The following is a 27,895-nucleotide window of genomic DNA, read 5'->3' as shown; positions in this document are numbered from 1 at the left end:
TGTTTTTCTTTTCACTTACATTTCATCATTTATCATTAACTTGATCACATGGCAGCACAGTGCACACCTGCTATGGTTGTGGAATAATTAATCATTCAGCGTTTAAGATAAATATAGTTGGCCTTCACCAATAAGCTGCTTCATATAAGAGGGTTTTCCAGTAAGCACATTTCAATCACAGCATTCAAGTTAATAATCAGAAGTTAATTTTGGGTAAGTTCCATAAAAGTAAAAATAGATATTTAGTAACATTTATTGTGTCTATTGAAACACAGAACTGGCACATTGGTTAAGTTTTGTGTAAGAATAATTTGATGTTTCTTGTTTCAAAATAAAACATTACTTTCAGTCTCTTAAAATTGCTTATTGAAGAAAGGTCGAATTCTTACAGAACTATACATCGTGTTGTCTATCTCTCAGTTCTTTTCACTTTCTGGTAAGATATTATTCAAAACGAAATGAGTAAGTAAAGCTTAAAACCAGTTATTTGCTTGATGCTATAACTTATTAAGTGCCTGGACAATTTATGGTAGAAATCACTGCTTACAGATGTACATTATAATTATGAGAAGAAACAGTATCAGTATTACTGTAAGACCAAGACTCTATTTTCAGGGAGAGCTATGTAATTCCCAAAATATTTGTCATCCCATTGTTGGCCAATTACATAAATATATATAATAAATTCCAACTTGTTTGAAAAACACTGGTAACATTGTAATAACTTACATAGCTATACATGGGTCAGGATTATTTTGAGAAATTGAATATATATGCATATAAATTCATAAAAGTGTATATATATATATATTCTTAAAATGTTCAAAACCAATCTATCTATCTATCTATCTATCTATCTATCTATCTATCTATCTATCATCTATCTATCATCTATCTATTATATATATGTTAATGTATGTATATGTATCAGAGTATGATATATAGACAAACATTTATGTGTAAACCTTCTCTCACAAAATGCTCTTTACTTTTGTACTTTTATAACCTAGTATATTGATTTAATCCTTAAAAAGCATCTACACAACAATTTACATCCTTATTCATGTCTTATCAACGTATTATTTTCTATTAGGTATTTTGTATTATATTTTGAGATTTATTTCCTTTTTAAAAATAATCTGCTTATTCAAATAGAGTTTTTCTACTTAAATTAAAAATCTGAAATATCAAAATAATATCTTATAGGTTACTTTTCAAGGCTATTTGATTATTCTTCATCTTTTACTAAAGCTTCTTAGTAACTCTTACCATATAACTATAGCAAAGCAATATTTCAGGTCTTCAAGGCTAACATCACTATTCTAAAGGCTTCAAGTTTTGTTTCAATTGAAAGGTCACTTCCTAGCAGCCAATTGATGGTTATTATTATACAGTAGAATTAGTATTACTGAAATTTATGAGAACTAAACATTACTATTCTATGAAACATTCAAAATTGTTTTCACTGAAGGTCTAATCGGATAGGTGACTTTCTTGTAATTGCCTTAGTGACCAATTGATAACTGGGCATCCCTGGTAAATGGTTATGGATTTCTATTGCTGTTTTCCCAAAAGTTGTTAATTGTTTCATCAAAGCATTTGACAATTTCATTCTTTGTTATTATTTTACCATGTATATTTGACTATCATTTTCCTTTCTCTCTTCATTTATCTTCCTATAGAAGATCATATAATGAGAGTTGGGACATTTTGCTCTTAGATTCAGAGAGTATAGAAGGGCTATTTTGGGGTAACCAGGCTGCCCACTGACTTAGACTGCACTGACTTGACTGTTCGACTGCTTGTGGCCTATAAACCTTCTGAAGTAACCAGAACACAAGTTTCCCTTGAGTCAGAGTCATAGCTGTGCCAATAAACAAGTCAAAAGAAAAGAAAGAATCATAAAACAAGTTAGTCAAGTTCTTGTCTGACCATGAGCTGAGAGTAGAGCTTTACCATTGCTTTTAGGAACATTAAGGTATAGATTCTGCTAGATTTTGAAGGATCTTAGTACCAGTAGCATGTGGGCTTCTCTTATTATATAATACTTATTCAGCAAGATGCCACTAAATAGAGTTTCCCTGTGGTAGTATTTCATATAGAATACTTGCTGTGTGTGTATGTGTGTGTGTGTATGTGTGTGTGTATGCATATATATATATATATATATGCATAATAGTCAAGTAGATGAGAGCTATACTGCTAAGCTTACTATGTTAAAGTCTGTTTTAAAAACTGATATGTTTTAAATTAGTATACAGAACGCAAGATGAATAAGACCATATTGTGGAGTTTTCTACTATTTTTTTCTGGAAGTCAAACTTCAAGAGCGACTGACCAAAAAATTGCTGACTTTGCAGTGGATCTTTATAAAGCTATTTCTTTATCCCACAAGAACAACATTATATTTTCCCCTCTTGGAACCACTATGCTTCTTGGAATGGTCCAACTAGGTGCAAAAGGAAAAGCACAACAGCAGATCCTGAAGACTTTAAGGATGCGGGGAACCCCAGCAGGTGAGCATCTTGCCTGTAACTCTCTGTTGATTCAATCACTTTAGTTTGTGGATATCAGGGAGCAGCTCAGCTCACAGAACTTCAAGAAGTGAAAATAAACACAGACAGTACCAAATTATAACCAAAGAGATAATTATAATGTGTGCATTTTATTCACTTATAATTATTTTTCCTTAAATATGTAGCAAAAATACTTTATTAAGAAATTGAGGCTTATACAGAAATAAAATTCCCTATATGTCTGTGTTTTTTTTTCTCTGAACTGTTTGTGTATTTCCATGAACTGGTTTTTAATATCATGGAACTGATTCAAAATATAATTTAACATTGCATTTTATTTATTCTTGTGGAAAGACATTAATTAGGAAACCTTTCTTAAGTAGCTGTTTCTCAACTTCCCTCAGAAAACTACTGCACTACTTTACAAGAGGCTACAGAACAGTTAACATGTAATTCATAAGATTATTAGTTTGACAAATCGGGACAAGGGAGCTCTTAAGTAATACATAGAAAGCTTGTTAATGTGGCTTGTGTTTTTGGAATCTCCTTATGTCCTGTGTGGGCACACTGACATCCCATTAGAAACATCCCCTTGGTTACACAGCTCATACACTTCCTTCATAGTGGTTTGAGTTTTAAGCCTTTATATCCTTATCACAGAGCATACCCTGAATGTCAGAAGAGGCATCCAGCTTTTTGATTTGAGAGTTTAGATATCACAACCACAATTAATTACAGTATATTTTCCTTAGCATGGTTTATCTGCATTTAGGAATTTGTTTTCCTGGAAGTATTGGCAAGGCGTAAGTTGCTCCATTCTAAATTAAATGAAGTTTGTACAGGAGTACTGCTAATAAGCTAAATGACTTTTCCTTTGTGAGTAATGTGTAATGAAGCTACTGTAGTGATCTTGATTAATTCCAGCAAGTCCCAACACTCTACTCTCAGGCACATTACATCTCATGGTTCTGCTTTGAAAAGTAATCTATTGTTTATGAATGTATGCAAAGCTGATTCTATGATAAGCTATCAAAATAGGGCTCTGAAATTAAATCCCCAGATGGATACATCTTAGATGGGCACATAAATGCCTTAAGAATGGTGAGATAGGAATGTAAAAATCACAGTAATAACAATGAGGTATCACCAACATGGACGTAGTCTATCCAACACCTCCGTACCTGTGCAAGCCATCCGATTTAATGTCTACAGTCACTCTATGATATATATGCACCCCTGGTGGAGAGATGAGAAAAACAAAGCAGAGGGAGCTGAATACTATGGCCCATTATGTTCCCTAAATTGATGAAGTGAATCTTACAAGGACATTTTTGTACTTTTCTTGTGAGAGTATACATGGATAGCAAAACAGTGAGCAGAATTTATCCAGCGTTTCTGCAGTTCACTTTCTTTTTTCTTTTTCTTTTTTGGCTTTGAACTCTTTTTTTTCTTTTTTTTAAATTAGGTATTTATTTCATTTACATTTCCAATGCTATCCCAAAAGTCCCCCACCCGCTCCCCCTCCCACTCCCCCCCACACACTCCCACTTCTTGGCCCTGGCGTTCCCCTGTACTGGGGCAGATAAAGTTTGCACGACCAATGGGCATCTCTTTCCACTGATGGCCGACTAGGCCATCTTCTGATACATATGAAGCTAGAGACACGAGCTCTGGGGAGTACTGGGTAGTTCATATTGTTGTTCCACCTATAGCGTTGAAAATCCCTTTAGCTCCTTGGGTACTTTCTCTAGCTCCTCCATTGGGGGCCCTGTGATCCATCCAGTAGCTGACTGTGAGCATCCACTTCTGTGTTTGCTAGGCCCCGGCCTAGTCTCACAAGAGACAGCTATATCTGGGTCCTTTGAGCAAATTCTTGATAGTGTATGCAATGGTGTCAGCGTTTGGAGGCTGATTATAGGATGGATCCCCAGATATGGCAGTCTCTAGATGGTCCATCCTTTCGTTACAGCTCCAAACTGTGTCTCTGTAACTCCTTCCATGGGTGTTTTGTTCCCAGTTCTAAGAAGGGGCAAAGTGTCCACACTTTGGTCTTCGTTCTTCTTGAGTTTCATGTGTTTAGCAAATTGTATCTTATATCTTGGGTATTCTACGTTTCTGGACTAATAGCCACTTATCAGTGAGTACATATTGTGTGTGTCTTTTGTGATTGGGTTACCTCACTCAGGATGATACCCTCTAGGTCCATCCATTTGCCTAGGAATTTCATAAATTCATTCTTTTTAATAGCTGAGTAGTACTCCATTGTGTAAATGTACCACATTTTCTGTATGCATTCCTCTGTTGAGGGGCATCTGGGTTCTTTCCAGCTTCTGGCTATTATAAATAAGGCTGCTATGAATATAGTGGAGCATGTGTCCTTCTTACCACTTGGAACATCTTCTGGATATATGCCCATTCAATTTCTAAGTGACAGAAAGACACAAAAAGATGGTAAGTTCTAAAGGGAAAAGGAAGTTAAAAGGCAAAATAGCGAAAGAGAAGGTGGAACATAAGAGAATAAGGAAGAACTAAAAGAAGATCAGGTCCTCATGTTTATGCAGCAAACATTTTATTGAGCCATCTCTTCAGACCTCATTTTTACTTTTAAAAAAGATATTGTGTTGGGACATAATGTATTTTGATTATGACTTATTTCACCATCTTCTTAGAGTTAATTCTTGAGATGAATGTCACTGACTTACCTCAATGTTGGTCCTTCTGTCAGCCCCTCAAATATATATATATATAGTTTGCATGGGTTTAAGAGCCTGCATATAGTAGAAGAGGATTATCAAGTCCCCAGAGAAGAAGTTAGACATTATTGTGAAGTACCCAGTTTTCACTGGGTAGAGAACTCAATCCTAAGGAAGAATAGCAAATGTTTTTAATCACTGAGCCTTCTTTCTAGTCCCACCTCCACCATCACTGATTTTCAAACTTTGCTATCTGTTGAATCTACTGTCTTAATTTTTCTGTCCTGCCACCAATGTGTGGTCCTTACTGTATTATTCCTTATTAATGCCTGGTTTATTCTGTGGGCCTTGAAAGATAGATACAACTGCTCGTATAACTGAGACTCTCAAGGTGTTCACTACTTATACATTACCCAAGCATCAAAGTGTACTCCAAATACTTACCTCCTTCATTGTGCTGAACATCTGATAATGCCTCTGGAAAAAGGATATTGATTAGTTAAAGGCCGCACTGGAAATAGTTCTATTTACTCAGTGAAGCCTAAAGGAAAATCTAAGGGTGGGTACAGCTCAGTATTAGACAGCTTGCCCAGCATGCTTAACGCACCAGATTTAATTCCCAGCACTACAAATAAAAAAAGAATACTTGAAATGAATGTTGACCCTATCTTTGAAGAAAATACTTACAACTTTGTAACTTTGCCCAAGTCATGTTACTTTTCAATTTTTCTCACCTCTATGAATCTCATATTCTTTACTATAAGATATGAGGTTTGTATTAGGGGATTTGTGTGGATCATTTGACTGAAATTATCTATTATATTCAGTCTCTTTGCATGTGTGTGTGTGTGCGTATGTGTGTGAGCATGCACCCGTGTGTACATATGTATGTGAGTGCACATGTAAGAATATTATGAGCATTTGGAGGCCAGAAGACAGTGCTGTTCTTCAAGAATTAAATTTTTAAATAATTTAATTTTATTATTTAAAACTGTGTCTGTGTGATACCATGTACGTGTGTGTGTGTGTGTGTGTGTGTGTCTGTGTCTGTGTGTGTCTGTGTGTACATGTGTGTGTACACTTGAGTGCAGGTGCTTGTGGAGGACAGTGGTGTACCACATGGTTTTGGGGTAACAACAGATATTGTGAGTCTCTAACATGGGTGCTGAGAACTGAACTGTAGTTGTCTGGTAGAGTAGTATGAGCACTTAACTGCTGAACATCTCTTCAGTCTCCTACACACACCCTTTTTGATATAGTCTATGACTGGCAAGGAATTTGGTACTATGATGTCTGAATAGTGAGTCCCAAGGATCCATTTTTTCTTGTCTCTACTGTGCTAAGATCATAACTATGTGTCAGAGTGCCTAGCATTCATTTTATTCCTTCCTTCCTTCCTTCCTTCCTTCCTTCCTTCCGTCCTTCCTTCCTTCCTTCCTTCCTTCCTTCCTTCCTTCCTTCCTTCCTTCCTTCCTTCTTTCCTCCCTCCCTCCCTCCCTCCCTCCCCCTCCCTCTCTCTCCCTCTCTCTCTCCTGACATTTGGGTTTTTGACATCAGGAGAAGAGAGCTAGTAGAGTGATAATTTTGTAGTTTTGGTTCCATTGAAAAACACAGAAATATTATAGGAATATGTTTTCATTTTAATTCCAGATGTGGCATACGGGGCTGGTTCAGATTGTCTGCAGCAGCTGACTATAATTTAACTCATGCTCTAGCAGGGGCATGGTTTTGCCAGCTGCAGACAGTTTCTGTGATTGTGTGTGATATTTGGAACTCTGGGGACTTTTCAGAGGGTACAAATGCTAGGGTCCTGAGAGGTAAGGTGGTGGTGTAGTTGTGGGTGTAAGGTTGTTGTTGGTTGTTCATTGGTTGCTGTTGGGCACAGTTTGTTAATTAATTGTGCACAAAGAATAAACAACAAGAAGAAAAAATTAGATATCCTGACAGGAAGAGGAAACTTTAACAAGTAACTTAATGCCCCCAAATAGCAGAAATTAGTCTAGAGATAACATTGCTCCCTTCATCTCTATTTTTATCTCTCCTATCTACTGATAGGGTTTGAAAGGGGTGAAGGAAAAGGGTAGAAAAGGGTGGAAGAAAGAACCCACAATGTAGTCAAAGACAGCTACAAAACAGTGCTAGAATAGAGTTAGAATTTCTAGAGGGCTGGTTCAATCCAACTGATTCACCCGATCATCTGGGTTCCAAGGTTCTATTTTAAGAAATTAAATGTTTTTCTCATTGCTGATTAGCAGTCATGCATATTCATTCTCTTTGATCTGTGTTAAATGAGGTCATTAACCTGTAAATATAATCAAGTTTATAAGGCCAATAATTTTATAGTCTCCTTCAATGGTGCAATAGTTGGTGATAGTTTTCCATTGATTTAGGTGCTCAGTAATTTATCAAAGGTCAACTGTGTTTCACAGGTCTTAGACTTTAAGTATATGACATTATTCTATTTGCTCTGACAACTGATGTACAGCTATTTTTTCTCTTCCTCTCTATTTTCCCCACCATCGTTTAAAGGTGTCCATACATTATAAATGCCTGAATATTACTTTAGAATTCTTTCACTTTGTCTTTGTCATTAATTCTTTTGCATAAGCTTTTGTGTTTTTACCTGGAAAGTCCTCTCTGTAGCCACCCAGCTGCTGACATTTGCCATTATAGCTCCAGACAGCAATGGATAAAAGCATCCAGAATCCTCGCATAACTAAGCAAAGTAGTTTAACTTTCTCCATCTCTTTGTATAAATAAACCTAGGGTTGTCAGGCATCCTGGAGGTCCTCCCATCTAATCATATAAAAGGCATCTTTATATTTAACATCTTGCATATCTTTGTCTGTACCAGTGAGCAGAAAATCCAAAGTTTCACTAGAGAAAGTACCCAAGAAGCTAAAGGGGTCTGCAACCCTATAGGAGGAACAACAATATGAACTAATCAGTACCCCCCCCCCCCAGAGCTTTTGTCTCTAGTTGCATATGTAACAGAGGATGGCCTAGTCAGCCATCAATGGGAGGAGAGGCTCTCGGTCTTGCAAAGATCATATGCCCCAGTACAGGGAATGCCAGGGCCAGGAAGCAGGAGTGGGTAGGTTGGGGAGCAGGGCAGGGTGAGGGACGGTATAGGGGACTTTCTGAGAGGAAACTAGGAAAGGGGATAGCATTTGAAATGCAAATGAAAAAAATACCTAATTAAAAAGAAAGAAAGAGAGAGAGAGAGAGAGAGAGAGAAAGAAAGGAAGAAAGAAAGAAAGAAAGAAAAAGTAAAAAGAAAATCCAAAGTTTCCAAGATAATGCAATAGTTCTTGCATGCCTTTCTATATAGATGTGCAGACAGTGCACATTCAAGAACTCCAGACCAGGGAGGTGTCATGGACCAAAGCATAGCTTGCTGCCAGCTGAGCCAGATGCAAAGCATGAGGAGGCAGCTCCCCTGTGTTAGATCCATTAATCACGCAAAGAGTACATTTTTCTAGTTTTATAATTAAAGGATGTGTACACTCTTGTGCTTTATCTCGCTTACATATCTACAGAGAAATTTTTAGTAGTACTTATTTTTTTCTTTTTTTAAATTTTATTTTAATTAGGTATTTTCTTCATTTTCATTTCCAATGCTACCCCAAAAGTCCCCCATATACTTGTGTGTGTGTGAAGCCACATGTGCTGTTGCAGGGTGGCACTGGCTACTGCTGGCCACCACACATACATAGGCAGTAAAGAATTATTTTTTTGCCAAGATGAGGTTTTGAGAATTAACCAATCAGATGAGAGACACGTTAACCAATCAGATGAGAGACAAGTTAACCAATCAGACGTAGGCATGCAAATGAGGTGGTAAGCATAACCCATGCATAACCAATCCAGGTGTGAGACACGCCTCTCCTAGGCCTATATAAGCAGCACCAGTTCTGGGCTTGGGGTCTCTTCGCCTCTGCAATCAAGCTCTCCCAATAAACATGTGCAGAAGGATCCTGTTGCAACGTTGTTCTTGCTGGAGAGTCGGGCATGCGCAAGATGTGTGTGTGTGTGTGTGTGAGTGTGTGTGTGTGTGTGTATACACTCCTCTAACTGTTTTCACATGGTTGTGCCTGGGCTTGTGAGGTTAGAGGTCTATGTCAGATGACTTACTCTGTTGAGGTCAACTTTATTTAAGATAGGTTTAAGATATTACTGAACCTAGGCTCACCAATTTGGATACATTGGATAGACAGTAAAGCCCAGGCACTGGTCTGTCCCCTGTCTCTATCTACCCAGTGTTGGGATTGCAGGCATGAAGTGCCCTCCCTGGCTTTTATGTGGTGATTGGACTTAAGTTCTTTCTCTTGTCCAGCAGGTACTTGACTGAGTGAGCCATCTTCACATCTCTCTCAATAACTCTATTCAATGAATATCTTTTAATGGTGAATGATTTTTGTTTTGGTTAATGGACATTAGTAAAATATTATCAAGTTTAAATTTATAGAACTGGCATTTCAGGTTTGCTGTTGTTGCTGTTGTTCTGTTTTTCTGAAAATGTAATGAAGCCTAGAAATAATCTGCTATCTGAAACTGTTTCTGGATTGATGGCTCAGTTCTAGGATTAAGTCAGAAGTACATAAAATGAGTGTAACATTTGAAAATGACTATTGTATATTTCCCATTGTATATATGGAAGGAAACATTAGAGTAGACAACTCTTAGAGCCATGCACAGTGCTATAAGAGCTATTTGTCAATAATCAGCTGGTGGTAATGACTTAAATTGACTCTACCTAGTAGCTATAGTTGGAATGTGTTAAAAGCTTTTAATGTTCCTGCAGATAACAAAAATATTTTGAATTTGAACAACAGGCACTTCAGACTTTTATATAAATCTAGAGATGCTTATAGGGCTTATGTTGTAAACCTTGAAATGTGAACAGATGCAGTTCTTCAGCAAAGAACAATGTTTTCTTGAAGCTGAAAGAAAAATACTATTGAAAAACTGTTCATTGGTGTCATACCTCCACCAATGAACAGTTTTTACCCTTTAGTGTTTTCTTTGTAAAGAAGAGTCTTAAATGGAAATTTCCTGCTATGAAATGATTGAAATGTCATTAGAAAGTGGGGCTTTCCTTCAGTGTTCATGAATTCATAATTTTGTTCCTGAAAAAATTAAATTTACATGGTCACTTTTTGTTCAGTATAAACTGATTTTCTGCAAAATCCATATTTGATAGGAGGCAAATGTTCAAAATCTTTATAGTGACTTTCCATGATTATCTATGTCTCAGCATGAAAAATTGGTGACATAAAGCCAAGAAGCTATTGTTTTTGGGTTGCTCAATATGTGAGTAAATGCTATAATTATTTTGTAGGAGAGGAATTTTCTGTGTTGAAGTCACTTTTTTCAGCCATCTCAAAGAAGAAGCAGGAATTTACATTTAATCTTGCCAGTGCCCTCTACCTTCAAGAAGGATTCATTGTGAAGGAAACATATCTCCATAGCAACAAGGAGTTTTTTCAGAGTGCTACAAAACTGGTGGATTTTCTGGATGCAAAGACTTCTGCACAGGCAATAAGCACCTGGGTAGAAAGCAAAACAGATGGTAAAGTTTCCCATTTTCATAAAACTGTTACTTCCTGTTGGATTCATAGCTTTTAATATCTTAAAGTAAAGAGTGGCTGAATGTTTTCCCATTGCACTGTGAATCAAAGAGATGGAATCTTCCATTTCACCTCACTGTCATTTAAATTAACTCTAGACTATACAACCCAAGGAAACTGAATGGCTTTGAAAAGTATTTTGATTCCTGTAGACCTTCCCTATGTTAATGGAAGAATTTCAGCAATAACTTTTGTTCAAGCATTGATTTTTTTCAGGTATGAAAACAGGAAGCTTATCTTTGTCCAGTAATATATTAGATATGTCAATTCCAAATGCCACTTTCCCAAGTATACTGTAAATATTTTAGCTGATTTTGTTAATGTTTAAAAATAATGCTAACAATCTTATAAATATAGTAACCTAACCATTAGACCCAAAGTTGGAAGAATTAAAAAGTTATTAAATAAAGGTTAAGGCCAGTTTAGACTTGAGATCAAAGTTTATAACATTGTAACCTTAGATTCACTTTGAAATATAGGACACTATTAAAATATTTTGGATGTTTGAAACTTTAGTAACAACATATATAGCATAATAAACATATACTGGACCTTAATAGATTTTATTATGATTATGCTGAAGAAATATATGATTGTATGAGTTGCTACTTAAATCTTCATAAGCAGGCTCAAACACAGAGAGGTATTCATTGAGATGGTGATGTGGTGGTGACCAGAAGAATTTATAAAGATGTGAAAGAGAACATAATAGCATTATGAACAAAGAATTGCTTACTGTACAAAGAAATAAGTGGAGAATAGATGGTATTTTTTGAGGCTCAAAATCAAGCAAAGCACTGGTCATTGACTGCAGTCACAAGAGTAGTATCTCTGACCCGAATCTGGTTGTCCTCATGTGCAACCTATACGTTTGGTCTGAATAATACCGATAAATATGCAGAAAGACACATTATAATTCTCTTCTAGTTTGAACAACAGTTTATGGATATGATCTCACCAGAGAGTTTATTACTAGCTCCATTCACTTTTTCCTAGAACACTCTCATTTCCGATTTCCTGGTGTTTCTGTTTATGCCTATTTCTTAGTGATATTTTTAGCAGTATTCCCTTCTGCTCTTACAGTTGCCAAAGCTAGATGATACAAGACACCAGTGAAAACAGCTCTGTGCAAGATGTTTTTGCTTTGGTCAATTTTAGCAAGTTCCATTGCATTTCTACTTACTTTTTCCTCTCTACTTTGTTCTCCACCCTCTTTATAGGAAAAATTAAAAATATGTTTTCAGAGGAAGAATTTGGCCCCTTGACTCGTCTGGTCCTGGTGAATGCCATTTATTTTAAGGGGGATTGGAAACAGAAATTCAGAAAAGAAGACACAGAGATGACAGATTTTACTAAGAAAGATGGCTCTACAGTAAAGGTTCCAATGATGAAGGCTCTGTTGCGAGCACAATATGGTAATGTGAGAAACTATATATTTTAAATAATGGCTTCGATAACTGACAAATAAATATAATGAATTTCCTTTGTTGTAGGTTATTTTTCTCAGTCATCCATGACATGTCAAGTTTTGGAATTGCCTTACAAGGCTGATGAGTTTAGTTTAGTCATCATTCTTCCCACGGAAGACACGAGCATCGAAGAAGTGGAAAACCAAGTTACTGCTCCTCACGTCCGGAGATGGTTCTCCGAGCTGCATGAAGAGGAGGTGGAAGTCAGCCTCCCTCGGTGGGTCATCTTCTGTGTTACTGATCTGTGAATTATGAACAGAATCCTCTGGCCAGTTTTAGGTAATTAACACTCCATTGAAATTACAAAGAATTATAATCCTAAGAAGCAGTCCTTATACAGACTGCTCTGCTTCTGCGAGATAAAAGAACCTTCAGAGCCAATGGGGTACCAAAATAGCACTGTTTATATTCTAACCTGGGTTAGGATTCCTTCATATACTTTAATATAACAGCTTTTTAATTGAGAACCTCATAGTCATACACTATAACTTGAACATATTCTCTGCTTAGTGTTTCTCCTCACTCCTCCCAGATCTAATCCCCACTCTAATATCACCGAGTACATCTGCTTCTCATAATTGCCCTTCACTCTCCTCAGATCTGATCTCTACTCCCATGAACTAAATCATGAATTCAAAGTTCTGAAGTACATTTTCCTCAAATTAACTTTCCCCCCAAAAATATATTTTATATATGAACAGAAAAGAACATTAGATAGGCTGTAGTTTTGTGTTGACTGATGACTTTGTTTCAGCCATCTCTGCCCCTTCTTTGAAGAGTATCTATGTGTAGTCAGTGCACATTCTGAAGTCACTTTGTAGCCCAGGCTAACATCAAATTCATGATCTCCCCAGCCTCTGTTGTGCTGGCACTGCAGGTTTATAACACTATGTTTAAATGTATTATCCAGTGCTGTGCTTCTTTTATATCCAAATGAGTTCATAGTGATTTGTCAACTGCTAAGTGAATATCTGGTAAGTTGGAACAATTTAATCACTGTCATCAAGTTTCCAAGCAAACAACCATGAAAAAGGAGCAAAGAACAAGCTTGCTGATATAAACAGAAGAACTTCACTCTCTTGTAATTTTGAGTTTGTATTAAAACTACAAAGTCAAGTTGTTATAAGAGCAACACAGACCTGTGCCTGGGCTCTGCCCTTGCCTCTTTTTACCTTCTGGTAGAGTCCATCAGTCCTTGGAGTTAGCAGAGTAAGTCAGGCCATGCATAATACCCACTATTCTACATCTTGTATCATTGGAAAATTAAATGCCTTTTTTGTAACATAGTTTGATCAATGCCAAGCAACCAGCATACTGTGCAAGAGACAACAGAAGGTAGGAACATGAGAGTGATCCTGATTATACCTCTTGTTTGTAGAACTTCCTCTTTACTCTTTAACATAGAATGAGTTGATAACCAAAGCCTGTAAGATTGCCAGTAGGTGAAATGAGAGCTAGCTTTTGTTGTGTATAAAATACCAAAAACTAATTCAAAATATTGTCTTACATTTGGATACTAGCAGGAGTTCATAATATTTTGTCTACATGTAATATGAGAACCTTTGCCTATATTAGAAATTAAATTTTACTAGGTTGAAGAGTCTAACATATGCCTACAGTGTGTCAGATTCCTGTTTATAAAAAGCGTCATGAGAAAATGTGTTTATGTTATGTGTATAGATACAAGTATCTCATATGTGTAAATACAGGAATATGTTAGCAAATCTTACCTACACAGAACTTTACTTTTATATAGGATTACATATATGTGCATATATTATGTTTGTATGATATCTCTAGACCTATAAATGTAAATATTTGTGTGTAGAGCTTAGAAGACAAGGTCAGGTATCCCTTCTCTCTTTGCACCTTATTATTTGAATATGTGTATGTCAAGGTAGCTATATTGTTACTCTGTGTCTGTCTCTTATTTTGCCATAGGCATGCTAGGCTTATAAACACATCCTTTTTCATGGTAGCCTTTATATGTATCCTGTGAATCCAAACCTGTGTTCTCATGTTGGTGAAGCAAGCACTTTATTCCATGAAACATATCCCAGTCTTTGAATTTACATTTCAATACTAATGCAGTGTTTTTATAGATTTTGTTTGGCTACTTTCATCTTTAAATAATCCAGAGTTAGCCAAATCCTATTGTATACACAATGGGACTTCAAGATAATGAGACAAGGACTCAGAGGAAGACATCAAGAGGTTTTAATTTTTCTCCATTTAATGAGAACACTCAGTATATAGGAAAGGGAACTAATGAGACAAATTCACAGTAGTGACTGAAAACCATGACTGGCCCCAGCATCTAGGCACAGAAATTCAGATTTTCTTTCATGCTCTGAAGCTTTTACCTGTGAGAGACCTATTTCAACTCAATGCTTAGAATTGGGAGCAAATGCCATGTGTAAAGCAAATAAACAATGTTTCATATTCAAAGTACTTTATTTTGTGGTTAATTCATATTTATCTAGCCAACATTCTGTTGTGTACTCTTTTACTTTTTGCTATTCTTTTGATAATTTTAGTTTAGATGAAGTTAGATTGGGGATGAAACATGACTATGATGAATAATGACTCACACTGTATATATTAATCAAGATCATAGTTTAGAATATTTTGATTAGCAGACAGAGTCAGCACATTAGCTTTGACCCAAATGGACCTGAGTTTAAATCATAGTCCTTGTACTTATCATGACCTTGAGCTTGGAAATCAACTTTCTTACGATTCCTTTCTTGTATGTCAATGATAATGATAATGCTGACTTCCTAGGAATTGTGTAAACATTAAAAACTATGGTCTATATTAAGTGCCTAACCAAGGAAGTGCCACTTCATCCCCCTTATTCATGGCTGCAATAATTATGGATAATTAGATACTGGCCTTAGATTATGCTTTTATCAAATGGCTGAATGCATTTCTATTGCTGTAGGTTTCACTGGACTATTCTATGAGCAGGGCTATTATTTAAATGACTTTCTAGTGATAATTACACATTATTAGACATTGTAATAAGTCTTCAGTATTCTTGTCATTATCCTGAAATTGCTGGGCTATTAATCTAAAAATAGTAGCTATATTAGAACATATAGTTCCTACCTTTACTGCTATTCAGGGAATACTTTTAAAACAATCATACTTAATTTTTCCCCAGGAAGAAATTACTAAGAAGTTGAAAATAGTAGCATAAAATGAGCTCTTTTCACTAACAATAGGTTTTTAGTTTTCACATTCCCCACAATCCCAGCTACTCAGGACTTGGAGCATCCAGCGTATTCCAAAATGCATACTATTTTGTGAGCTCCCACAGGTAATTCATTACTTTGAAGAATTACAGTGAAGAAATTTAATCAATACTCATCAATTAAATTTGTGATTGAATTAAACTGATTTATCATCATATTTGTAGCCACTGACTTTATTTAGGTGTTAGATCCAGGGTCCTCTACAGCTGTGCACGTATTTTGAGACAAGTGTCTGTCAGGGTACAGAGACCCCCTATTGAGGTAGGAGTCCTGGGGAATGTCACTGATGTAGAAAACATATATTTGCCCATTTAAGGATGCCATGAGCATACTTTTAAAAATGCATTTTATTTTATGGTTATTTAATGTACTATTTATCTAACCAGCATTTTGTTGCTTACTCTTTTACTTTTAGCTATTTTTTTGGATAATTTTTGTTTAGATGAAGGTAGATGGGAGATGAAACACAACTGTGATGAATAATGACTCACACTCTATATATTGATCAAGACCATGGTTTGGAATTATATTTTGATTAGAAGACAGAAAGAGTAAGCACATTAGCTTTGACCCAAATGGACCTGAGTTTAAATCATAGCTCTTGTACTTGACTCTGAGCTTAGATATCAACTTTGTAACAATTTCCCTGTTCCCTGTTTAAAAACGCTTATGGTATCTTTTAAAACTTAAAAAAAATTCTCTAAGCATCCATGAAAAAAATGTACTAATTCTTTGCCCCTTTTTATTTAAATGATACCTGGAGTAGACCAATTTAAACTTATTCCTGATTAGCTTAAAAATAAATAGACCCAGTCTATGGTTCTTTAATTTGGCTTTGACAATTACTAGGGTAAGGGGAGGTAACACCTAATTTAATCTTCTAACTCCTGGCCCGGCTATCTTCCTAGATACTTATTGTTTCTCCTGGCCACATATTAATGTTGCATGTTTCCCTCTCCCTCTCCCTCTCCCTCTCCCTCTCCCTCTTTTTCTGGTCTCTCTTTCCTCTTTTCTCCCTCTCCCTCTCCCTCTCCCTCTCCCTCTCCCTCTCCCTCTCCCTCTCCCTCTCCCTCTCCCTCTCCCTCTCCCCCTCCCCCTCCCCCTCCCCCTCTCCCCTCCCCCCTCCCCCTCCCCCTCCCCCTCCCCCTCTCCCTCTCCCTCTTTTTCTGGTCTCTCTTTCCTCTTTTCTCCATCCCCAACCTGGTAACTCAAAATGCACCTGACTCTAATCCCCCCAGTAATTAGTTTTAGTCAATTTTATTTAACCAATTGTTTTAAATCAAGGAACAAGGTTTGCATAACAAAAGCTTGCAAAGGGGTACAGAACTCAGCATTACAATACATAGCAACCAACCAAACCTCAACCAATACCATGAGATTCAGTTAGTTTTGGATTCATGGAAGATCTATACCCAAGGGAATCTATGAGAATTTCTGTTTAGTTCCTTTTCCATAAATGAAGAACTCAGGTAAGCTGGATGCTTGAGTCTTAACTTATGGCCTGTTATTAAAAGGACTGTTCAGCTCTCACCCCTGACCTGATAAATTATATCCATTTTACCTGATTCCCTTCCAACATTTATGCACATAATATTTCTATGTTAAGACATTAGAAGAGAATTGTAGCAAATGTGAGAACAAATAGGAAGGATTCTGAGTTATAAATGCCTCTCTTGCAACAAGTTTCCTTCTGAGTTGTTGACTGCTGAGTCTTGCTCATAAAGTTGTAGTATCTGCCATGACATATTTGTTAGAACATCTTGAGTCCATAAAATTGGAGAAGAAAATCTCATATTTTATATAAAGATGTTAAACAAGGAAATTTAGATAGAACTGTTTTGTTGGGTAATTGTTATTTTAAAATTATCCCATTCATCATCTCCATCAATAATATATTTAAGAAGCAAGTTATTAGCAATGTGGAAACAACTAATGGAACTGGATAAAAATGACTTGAGTTATAAGGAAATGAAATTGGGCTGGTGAAAGCCAAATATTCACAGTATAAGCTTTTCCAAGTCATCTAACAAAAATATTTTTTCCTAGAAAATGTGCACAGTGTCTTAGTATTTTTTCTTTATCTTTTTTGAAACAGATTTAAAATAGAACAAAAATTAGACCTCAAAGAAGCATTATATTCTTTAAATGTAACTGAAATATTTAGTGGTGGCTGTGACCTTTCTGGAATAACAGGTATGCTGCTAGTGAGTAATTTTTGTATTGTCATGTTGACTTGTTTTCTTGGAATTATATTATCAGACTGATCTGAACATGAGAGAGCCCTCAGTCCCAGTAATCATAAGCATAGTGAATAAATGTCACACCAAAGCTGAACCTCTTATTATTATGCATTGTATCTGCCAGATAAGAAACAAAACCCAGATGGACAACTAGTTTTCAAAGGCAACTTGGTAATATTAAAGTATAAAAAGGTACATGCAGAGGCCTTCAGGATGGCAAATAGAGGTGGATTGTTCATGCTAGCATGCAGCTAGGGACTCGTGCCTTTTTGAGTTCCTTACCTCCATAGGTATGCCAGATATTCCTTTCATTCTTCTTTCCTTGACAAAAATTAATAACTGAAAAATAAATAACTACATAAAGGAAATAAATAGTGACATACATACCAAATACACTTTTAAAACTTCAGTCTTCTCTGCTCTATATAGGTCATAGTGATATAAAACTGCCAGCCTATTATGTATCACCATACAACATATAGTAGGAAGTCTTTTTGGACTTTTATGAAAATGTGTAGACTTTAAAGAAGTATTCATCAATTTATTCACTCAACAATCCTTTAGGGACAGGGGTGGAATGGAGTAGGTCTCTGAGTGAAGGAAGTGCATAGGTGCCACACAAGTTCTTTATCACCTTCACACACGAATAGCCACTCGCTTCCACAGAGACAATTGGATCTGACTTCTTGCCAATTGCTATAGTACCAACCTTAATAGTCAACATTAAACACTTAGATAAAATTCTGTTTTAGAGTGCCCTGAACCATAGACTCCTCCACAACAAATAATAACCAAGCACTTCTCCTTAAACATGTCCCTGGTTTTAGGAATCTCACTCAATATTCCTTAGGCATTTAAACAGCCACTCACTGTTCAATCTCCAGCAATGTGTAGTTTCCATAGACTTTTTCCAAGATGATTTATGAAAACACATTCCAAATGCTCCATAAACTAATTTGTGCAAAAGAGTAACCCCATGTGAAGAATAAGTGTCTACAATTTTCTGGTTTTTTTCCCTTCCTGGGCTAGTTATTTAAATTATCTTAACCATTTGGTTCTGCCTCACTGACTGATATAGGTCCGCCAATTTCAACACTAAACCTGGTATTATCAGCATAAGTAATTGTGTGCGGTAGTACTACTTTTCAGGGCTGATATAAACAAGCAAAAGAGAAAAGATTTATTTTAGCTCTTGGATCAGAGGATTCAGTCCATGGTGTTTTGGCTGTGTGGGTTTGGGCCAGAGAAATGGCTGCAGGAACACTTGACAGAGGAGCTCATTTAATCTCCTTGCAGAGAAGAATCAGAGAAAGGGAAAAAGGAAGGAGTAGGGCTAGGATGCCTTGAAGTCACAATGTCCACCTTCTTTTCACATCTATTTCTTACCAACATACTAGCCTTTTGAGATGCTACTTCTCTAAGTCACAATACTTGCTACATTCACTTATTTTTGTACAATTAAAATTTTCCAAAATGTAATGGAAACTAGTCTAATATTAGTGATTATGGGCCATCAGTAGGAAATAGATTTTTTTTTACTGACAAAATTCAATAGTTCTGAGTATAATATTTTATATTTTTGAAACTTTGGGTTTCAAATTAGACTTCTTACTATGCTATGTTCAGCAATGTCTTAATTTTTAAGAGTCTCAATTTTCTAATCTAAGTAACAAAAAATGTCTTAATTACTTTTGGAAAATAGAAAAATTTATGTAGGCCACCTATTCATCTAGCACATGGAATAATAGCTTAGTAACTAAGACTCCTTACTGCTTTTACAGAAGACCTGAGTATGGTTCCTAGCACTCACATCAGGCAACTCACAAAAACGAACAAAGGAACAAATAAACAAACAAACCTGCCTGCACACAAAAACGAACAAAGGAACAAATAAACAACCAACCCTGCCTGCAACTCTAGCTTCAGATGATCTGACACCCTCTCTTCTGGCCTCTTTCCATCAGCATCTGCACTCAGTTTACACACACACACACACACACGCACACTTAAATAAAACAATAAATACTTGAATGTACAGAAAAACTAGAAGCATTGTAGATTCCTTAATTTAGCAATTTACGACAAAGACAGAGACAGTAATGAGTCTATAGAACTCATGTTGTTGTTCTAAGCTATTGTGTTTCAGGTGTCATTCTTTTCCTAACTGGCAAAGCTTATAGGTAACACCTATGTGTATAAGACCATGTAGATCACCCCAATGACATAGGAGTCATTTGGAATAGTTCCATTGCAAATCTGGGTGCCTAACCTGCACAGGTTATTAGGTCACTAATCTTCCGCTTCATTTGTTAATCCTTGCTTACTCCAGGGAACTATTAGAGACTTTGGTTAGGTGTCTCACCCAGAGTGGCTATCTGGTATTTTGAAAATCCGCACTAAAACTGTAGCTTTCCCCTTTCTCCATGTTACAGCTTTCTGCTACTGAGCAGACTCATGTCCACCGATTGGCTTGAGTGCCACCTATGCATCAGACAGTGTCTAAGGCAAGCATGTAATGACTGTGGAGAAGCTAGCTATATCTGGTGCTGCAAAGCTGACTTGCTATGATGTATAGACAGGACTTCACTTTTCAAGATTAACTTTACAGACCACTCTGCCAGAAGCATTTCATGTCAGTTCTGCCAGTGGGCAGGAGAGGACCCCTCAGCACTCAGGCGTAACAGAGCGAACAGTACAAGACACTGTCTACATTATAACATGTATTTGGGTTTTAAAATAAACACACAGTTCTGAATGATTTCTCTGAAATATGGCACAAAGGTGTTTTAGACTTTTATGACCTAACTAGTCTTGAAGGAAAGTAAATTTTGTTTTAACATTAGATCAGAACTAAATATACAATTTAAAAGACAAGCTGATGAGGTTGCTCTTTCATTATTTCTTTAGCTCATAGTGAAATGGGACCCCCCCCCCACATCCATTTAAATCTTCCTTACAGTAGTTTACCTGATTTGAGGGTTACACCTTTCATGTCGGAGCAAACTTTTTTTATTTGTTTATATATTTCATAGTGAAGCCTAGGTGTCTTTATCTCCAGAAAGCTGACTAAATTGGAGAGAGTTCATTTGTTCAATGACTGTTCCTTGTACTTGAACATGTAATTGTTTGTGGACCTAATAGTGAAGACTTTGATTTTAATTGTCAAAGAATCCTTCATGTTTCCATCAGACTCATCTGAAGTCTATGTCTCCAGAGTCATGCAGAAAGTTTTCTTTGAGATAAATGAAGATGGAAGCGAAGCTGCAGCATCCACAGGTAGAACAAACAAGCTCTTGAGAAACGAGGAGGAAGGGTGGTGAGCAGCGTGGAGACTGGGATGTTCTGCACCTTCTGGTCTTTTTTCTCTTGTCTCTGCATCTGCGATGGAAGGAGATGGGGCACGTGTATTTATTTGTACATCCATCTCTCCCTTTAAACACAATACAAAAGAAAAGGATTTGATTGGTAACTGACCTTCAACTATTGCTATTTTCTTATCTGCAGATTGGAAACACTCCTAAGTAGCACATAGGCTCTTGGGAGAAAATGTCAGAACTCAACTTTGGAATCTTCCTGGTTAAGAGTGCTCAGTATCACTGTCCTCTTTAACATTACACTTAATTAAATTGACTTAGTGATCACCTTTTTAATTTCATTGTTGTTATTATCTCAGTGGTTGTTCAAATACTTAGCTGTCTATTAGAGTCACCTGGGATTTTTTTTTTTAACAAATCTCCACCTAGACAGAGCTTTAAAATAATTGAATCTGTGTTTCTATAGAGGAGGTTCAAGCTCTAAGATTTTCTTAAGTCGTCTTAAGTAATCTCAATATACATCCAGGTAGAGCAAGCACTAAGTTGCCTTTAATACTGCATGTGCAGTTAGTAGACTGGCAGCAAGAGCTTTACATAGGGACTTCTTTAAAAAGGAATTACAAGTCTCATTGCAGACCTGCTCTGTCAGGCTCTCTGAACTCACTAGGTGGCTTGTGAGTACATTCAAGGTTAAGAATAACCTCTCTACTACACTCCATTAAATAAAGAGAATTTTGAATAACATGTTTGCTGTGTGTAAATAATACTTTCAAAGGCAACTGATAGAAATCTTTGAAATCAACCAGAAATAATAATAAAAAGAATGAGTAATTTCTTCATAAGTTTGTTTTAACTTTCCAATATAACTTGAATTTTAATGCTTTAAAATGTTCATCATTTAAAGAGTATTATTGAAAAATACTATCAATTATATCTGTTAATAATTTCCTTAATAATTCATAGTGCTGCATAGTACCATAACTTTGACATTTAGGTGGGACACACTGGGTGTCTTTACCATTCTGTCATTTCTTAAAGAAATTTGCATTACTATGCTCAATAAACAAGGAGGACCGGTCATGGATTCTTTAAATCCTTAGATAAACCAGAACTATATTTTCATATGAGGTTAATGCTCATGAGCACAAAAAAAAATCATCTGATTTTCCAATATACTGAATGAATTCTCTTCAGTTTCTGAACAATTCTCTAATTATATTAGTGGAGGAAAAGCCCCAGAGATGTACAGTCACTTGCCTGGGGTCATGCTGTTAATTGACTGAATTTGAACTGATATCAGGTTCCCTGGTTTTAAGCTCAAAGCCATTTGGCTTTTGTACACTGTCTTTCATTGTATGCTAGAATTCTCCATCTCATTAGGAGATGATAATAGGAGTCAGCAGATATCCCGACGAATCATGCCCCCAGAATAGCCTGAGAACCTGACTTTGAAGGATGTGCTCTGGGGTTGTTCAAGAACAAGGGGAACAAAAAAAATATTCACTGAAAGTGGAAATGGAAGTAAAATTGAATTTCCTTTTTTGATTTTCTCAGTAGCTTAGATGTGAACTTTTATCCACTGGTGCTTTCTATGGAATTGTCATGATTATTCTCTATAGAAGAAGAGTATCATTCATGTCATTTTCGTAAGATTATATTTTACTATTTCACTGTTTTTCATTTTATATATATATATAAAATTTTCCATGGGTCTGAACTAAATTTTACAGGACCATTGAGACTAAGATTCAGTTTACTGTGAGACAAGAAATAAGATTCAGTTTACTGTGAGACAAGAAATGCACTATGGGGACTGGAAGGGCATCACATCAAAACTACACAGAAATTGCCATTCTCAGGTCTTACTCTGATCCACTGAGTCAGAACTAAGTTGAAGAGAACCTGAGATAGGTGTAAAAAATGCTTAATCTATAAAACACTGTCTGACCACTGAAATATCCCACATCATGGACAAACTCTACATAAGCTGAAATATTTCAGCTCATCATAATAAATAATTGTAAGAAAACAAATATCTGGTCCTTGTTTTATAATAAAAATTCCATATATATATATTAAATCCTCTAGGATCACAGAATAATTCTTGCAATGTAGATACAAAATAAGTAATCAGTAGTTTTAAACTCAGAAGAGATTCTCACAGCCTGCAGTAGAGCAATGAAGGGCAATCATGTCTGGAATAGAATTAAAAAGTGAAGCATTTTAAGAACAGATCATGTAATGTAAAGAGTGGACAGGAAATTACTATTGAGAATAGGACGTTTTTCATTGCTTTTACTAAATTGAATCTACTATTTGGTGTTCTTCCTCACTGAACATAAATGTGAAACCAGAATGAATTCATGAATGGATGAACATTTAATCCTGTGCATGGTGGTTTAAAATTAATTACAAATTTCTTTGTGTTTAAGATACATTATATCAAATTGCTTTGCCTATGAAATTGTAATGTATTTCCTTTATAGATCTCTTTTGTGTAAACATCTAAATGGCCGCTTTTATTTCCCCATAGGCATAAACATTCCTGCGATCATGAGTTTGACTCAGACTCAATTTCTAGCAAATCATCCATTTCTGTTTATTTTGAAGCACATCCGAACAGGTACCTCCTTTTGAAATTTCTTTGCAGACAGTGCTTAAATTAAGCTCTCAGTTGTTATATACATATACTAAATCACACTTTCTTTCAATAGGCATTTGCTAAATGCACTTTGTACATCAGGTGTGCTAGTGTAGGCTATGATGGGAGTCTGAAATAAGGTAGTGGGGATATGGCTTCTGGCAAAGCTGCTCCATGTATTAAGCTAACATCACCCTGAGCAGTCAGAGATTTGATTAGTAAAGATTTAGAACCACAGAGAGAGAAAGTATAGCTTTCCTAGCACCACACAGTTAATAATGGTAGAGGGAAAAGTGAGCTTAGCTTGACATGATGGCACAATGGAAGGGGATATTGGGAATTGTGGAGTTCTGAGAAGAATGACTCGTGGAGCTTCCAAGAATTAGAATGGGGACAAACATTACTTTGCTTCCCCAAACAAGATTCAGAGAGGTATAAACTAGGATACAGAAGTAATGGCAGAATGCATGGACATTTAACCCAATGTCAAAATATAGAAATCCAGGTTGTTGTGATAGATTGTCAACACTTTCTCTTATGAAAAGAACTGCCAGAGTGTGAAAGCCCTGGGGAAGCCATCTTTAGGGCATCCCTTGGACTACAACAACAATAACAGTGTCCTATGAGAGACACAAAACACAGGGGAGCTGAGAGTACTTCATTTAGCCAGAGCATGGCAAGAAGCCATGAAGAAAGTTCAACAGCCCTACACATTGACACTGAGGTCGTGGGATCAGACCTCCACCCACATTCCAGCCCAATGAACAAGTCAATTCAGATTGCTTCTCTTTAATAAGTTACACTTAACCATTTCATACTTTAAAATATGAACATTTAAAAAATATAAGGCTTACAACATCTTGCCTAGTATTAACAAGATTTATTACAAAAAAATCAACAAACATAAATAATACTAGAGGACAAATGATTGAAAAGATTCTGTAAACTTGGTTGAAGGAATATAGTGTAGTTAATCTGAGAATGTGAATTGGTTAACTAGAGGTTTTGAATTTGGAACACTAACCTTAGGGTAGGGATACATTTTTTCTAACCCTATAATGCTAATACCAGGGGGCCTTTTCAAAAATATTTAGTGTTAGAGTTTTGGAACAGATTTAAAATTACTGAGATCATATTTTTAAAAATTCAGTTCCAGCAGTGAATGTTTCAGGATTAAAATATGTTCTGAGTATGCTGTTTGATGGATACATCTTAAGCCATTGAATAATCATCATTTTATAATTAGTATATAGAATTATTGAGTGTGGAATACAGAAAAACTGAGTGAGTCTATATTGGACACAAGCATATAGGTAAATGACATCTAGGATCATCATGCTTGATTTTATTTTCTAAATTGATGATTTGCTCTAAGGCCATGTAATTTCATCCTGTATTGCAGCAGTGAAATTTTCAAACCTAAAATAATCCATCTACCCATTCATTTGTGATAATGTTTAGCGATTAGACCCTTAGCGACAATTTCTATGGTCATTATTGTAATGAAGCTTCCTGATGTAGGGTTATTCCTTTAAAATGTTGCTTAATATAAATGCCCTCCCTCATTTACAAGGAGGTCTTAATTGTGATATAAAACTTAGAACTGGGCTGAAGAGATTATTTCCTGACAATAAGCTGTTGGTGTTCTTGTAGAGGAACTGGGTTCAGTTCCCACAATACACACATGGTAGCAGCTCACAATTGTCTTTAAACCTAATTTCAGGCACAACCACACACTTTTTCTGGCTTACACACATACTCTCACACACACAGAGTGCACAGACACACATGCAGGCAAACACTAATACATATAAAGAAAAACAGTTTTAAAAGTCTTTAAAAATTATGAAGGGATATTTTCTCAAAGCAGTATACCTCTTGTGATCTGTTTATTTTCCTCTCCCATAAATGAGCTCCACATAGCAATGAGATGTTGACTTGGCAGATCAGGAAGTAGCTTTAAGCTTTACAGAAAGTATATTTAGTTGACATTTTTTACTTTAGGTTTATATAACCAATATTTACCTGGATTTATACTTTTATTTTTATCAAATACTCCTCTTGCAAAACTCTGTATGTTATTTGTTATTTGGATTTTCATTCTAAGGGGTTTATACACTGTAGTATATTTATCTGCAGCTGTTAAAGTTCTAAGAGATAAATAACTCATTTGTTTTCCTAAACTGAGGGTGTATATCAGCACTATAGAGTTTCCAGATAAAAATTATTAAAGATTCTACATGAAGTGTGCCATATTTGATGAAGTAGTGAGTCATAGCTTTCAAGCCCACAGTCGTCCCCACAAAAAAAAATATTGCATTTAGAATTCTATACTTGAACTAAGGATGAATTAGCTTGAATAGTATTAATGAGTAAATCTTGCAATCTGGCTATATGGTAGTGTGGATTTTAATGGTAGGAGCTATGAATTGCTTCCGTGTGATGGAGAGCTGGAGTGAACATTTCACTTAAGTGTAGTGGACACATATATAAAGAGAAAAAAACATACATGGTACTGGCTCTTGTTCCTCTTCATCTGCTGCTCTTTTGTTCAAGGGACATTTCGCTGACTCCCAGAACTCAGTAGTGTCCAGAGTGGTGGGTATATAAAGACCCCACTCAAAGCACAGTTCTCTGTGATGAAATACAAAGATGGAACACACTGGGTCCAAGAGCGTTTGTGAAATGTTGGACAGGGCTGCATTCAAATTCTAAATGATGTTTTTCAACATATAAAAGCCACTGGCATCACTTCCAGTTTCTGAGAAGTATTTTTCTGCTAGAGCATTGTGAAAACCCAAATGTCTGGTGCTTCCTTCCTACCAGGGCTAACTGAATTAGCCATCCTGGGAAGCGTACGTCCTCATCTATCAGAAAACTTGGTGTTTATTTTCTTTCTTGTTCCTGACATAATTTGGGGATTTTAAAGAAAAATAAAAGGAAAAACATCATTTGAAGATTGTATCTATGTTACTGGCTCGCTTAAGACTACATCTGCATCCCTTTTTTGAGATTATTATACAATTATCATATTTCTTCTTTTCTTTTCCTCTATCTAACCCCTCCTATATATCCATCCTGCACATACAACCCTTTCCACTCTGCAAACTCATGTGTCTGTCACTTGATTGAATGGTAAGAAGTTAACTAAGCACAGGCCTTTCCTGTTGTTATTTCAAATTATCTAACTGCTTTAATCAGCTTAACTTAAAGAAAATTTATTTTGCCACTTTCAAAATTAACCTTCATTACACCTGCAATTAAGAGGTTTATGGCAGCCTCTGTCACTGACCCTCAGCTACTTCCCTTCCCCAGGTGAAATGCAAGGTGAGTAGGTCTGATGCATCATTAATTCCTGGTCTGTCCTCTTGGTCTTTGTTCCACATCACTGCCAAACATAGAATGCCTGGAACCAGGTGTTTGCATTTGTGTTCAGTGCTATATCATTTTGGTGAGCACTTGAAAGTACTAGCAATATGAAAATATTGTCTTGAGCAGTGAAGTGCGCTTTGATTCAGCACTAAAGGAAGTCTGGGGAACTGCACTTTTAACCCCAAGGCTCATAGTCTGTGCATCAGAAAGATGACTGCCAATTCTTCATACTTGAAGCTGCATTGTGCTCATCACCATTATATTATGCTGTGATTGCCTGGCTGGGTTCTATGTTTAGAAAAGCTCTCATGGAAAACAAGACTAAGGCAGTTTCCATGAAAAACTGTTGTAGGGTTTTACTTGCTTCTCAAACTACCAAAATGATTAATAATGTTCAAAGTGTTTTCAGCAAAGGTAAGGGTCCTGACATCAGACTTTAAGTATAGAAACAATGAGTAAAGGATTGTTAAATCATGAAGAAAATAATTATCTTTTCCTCCAGAAATTTCTAAAGTATTTTTTTCTTTTTTTCTAGAATCAATTTTGTTTATGGGAAAGGTGACAGATCCTGACATTCAAACAACGAAAGGAAGAGATTTAGATTCACTGTGAATGAAAATGATGGTCTTAGAATACAAGACACCTCCTGGAAAATGATTGATGGGTGGAATGTCATCATTCTGAAAATTTTCTAACATTTTTGTTTAAAATCATGCCTATAAAATAAGTAAAGACAGATATAAATCCTTTTTTTTGGCTTTTC

The 27,895-nt window shown here is 36.1% G+C and overlaps 1 protein-coding gene across 1 annotated transcript; it reads left to right on the top strand.

Annotated features, from left to right (window-relative positions):
* The first annotated feature begins 173 nt into the window (after positions 1-173).
* Positions 174-27,895, top strand: Serpini2 (serine (or cysteine) peptidase inhibitor, clade I, member 2). The gene is made up of 9 exons (NM_026460.3): positions 174-213; positions 2,255-2,516; positions 10,551-10,781; positions 12,060-12,254; positions 12,333-12,525; positions 17,661-17,758; positions 20,995-21,081; positions 23,653-23,742; positions 27,668-27,895. The coding sequence occupies exons 2-9, from the start codon at positions 2,270-2,272 to the stop codon at positions 27,742-27,744; spliced, it is 1,218 nt and encodes a 405-aa protein (NP_080736.2). The 5' UTR covers positions 174-213; positions 2,255-2,269; the 3' UTR covers positions 27,745-27,895.

This window comes from Mus musculus, chromosome 3 (assembly GCF_000001635.26).
Source record: "Mus musculus strain C57BL/6J chromosome 3, GRCm38.p6 C57BL/6J".
NCBI lineage: Eukaryota > Metazoa > Chordata > Mammalia > Rodentia > Muridae > Mus > Mus musculus.
Note: the sequence above shows the minus strand (reverse complement) of the source record. Positions and strands in the feature narration are given on the sequence as shown.